Source organism: Penaeus chinensis, chromosome 3 (assembly GCF_019202785.1).
Source record: "Penaeus chinensis breed Huanghai No. 1 chromosome 3, ASM1920278v2, whole genome shotgun sequence".
Lineage (NCBI taxonomy): Eukaryota > Metazoa > Arthropoda > Malacostraca > Decapoda > Penaeidae > Penaeus > Penaeus chinensis.
Genome location: NC_061821.1, coordinates 3,665,367 through 3,666,129, shown reverse-complemented (window position 1 = coordinate 3,666,129; position 763 = coordinate 3,665,367). Strand labels below are relative to the sequence as shown.

Here is a 763-nt window from a genome sequence, read left to right as displayed (position 1 = left end):
TGGAGGGCACCGGAATAAAAAAAAAATTCCAACATTCACGGCACACCCCACCATAAACCCACTGGCCCTCAATCAATCTGCCGACGTTGTACTTTCTTTTGCCAAATTTAGATTCGTCAATTTCTAAAATCGTGCCAGGGCCACCAATTTTATCAGCACTATTTGTTAAACACCACGAAATCAGCACTTCGCGGCAAAAACTTGCCCAGCCACAAATTGTTTTATCAGAGTTTTAGTTCGTGTCGTATCACTGAGTACGAGAAATAATTTCTCAAATATGAAATCACAAAAAAGATATTAGTTTCGACATCTATATTTGATTTAGCAAACCAAGTTTTATGAAAAATTGTTTTTTTTTTTTTTTTATTACACCTCACAGTTCTATTGTTAATTTTTCTCAACTTGCCGCATCGGAAATTTTTGTTGTTAATGTCTACTCGACAAATTGCACTACACTTTTCACACTTTTTTTCAGTCAATATAAGTCCATGAGTTTGTAAAAAGTTAATAATGTCTTCTATTTTCCCAACAAATTTCGAGTGGAAATCTAATGTACCACTGTAGCACTGATGGCACAGATCGGTCATTGTCACTGAGAGGAGTGAGGCCGGTCACTGTAGTCAAGAAATGTGCAAGTGTTATTTGTATACTCGAAATAGCGTAAGCATTGACTGTATTGTTTGAGTAGTAAAGCAATTAAAAAATTTAATAGGGTTAAGAAAGTAAGCCTGGAAATTTTTTATTTAACGTAAAAACGGCTAAA

General features: G+C 35.0%; 1 protein-coding gene across 1 annotated transcript in view; it reads right to left on the bottom strand.

Moving 5' to 3' along the window:
• Positions 1–214, bottom strand: part of LOC125038668 — a gene marked incomplete at its 5' end in the record, with an annotated part of 891 nt that extends 677 nt beyond the window's left edge. The window contains one exon of the mRNA XM_047632219.1: positions 1–214. This exon is cut by the window's left edge and continues 677 nt beyond it. Within this exon, the coding sequence (XP_047488175.1) occupies positions 1–214 (214 nt within the window).
• Positions 215–763: the final 549 nt, after the last annotated feature.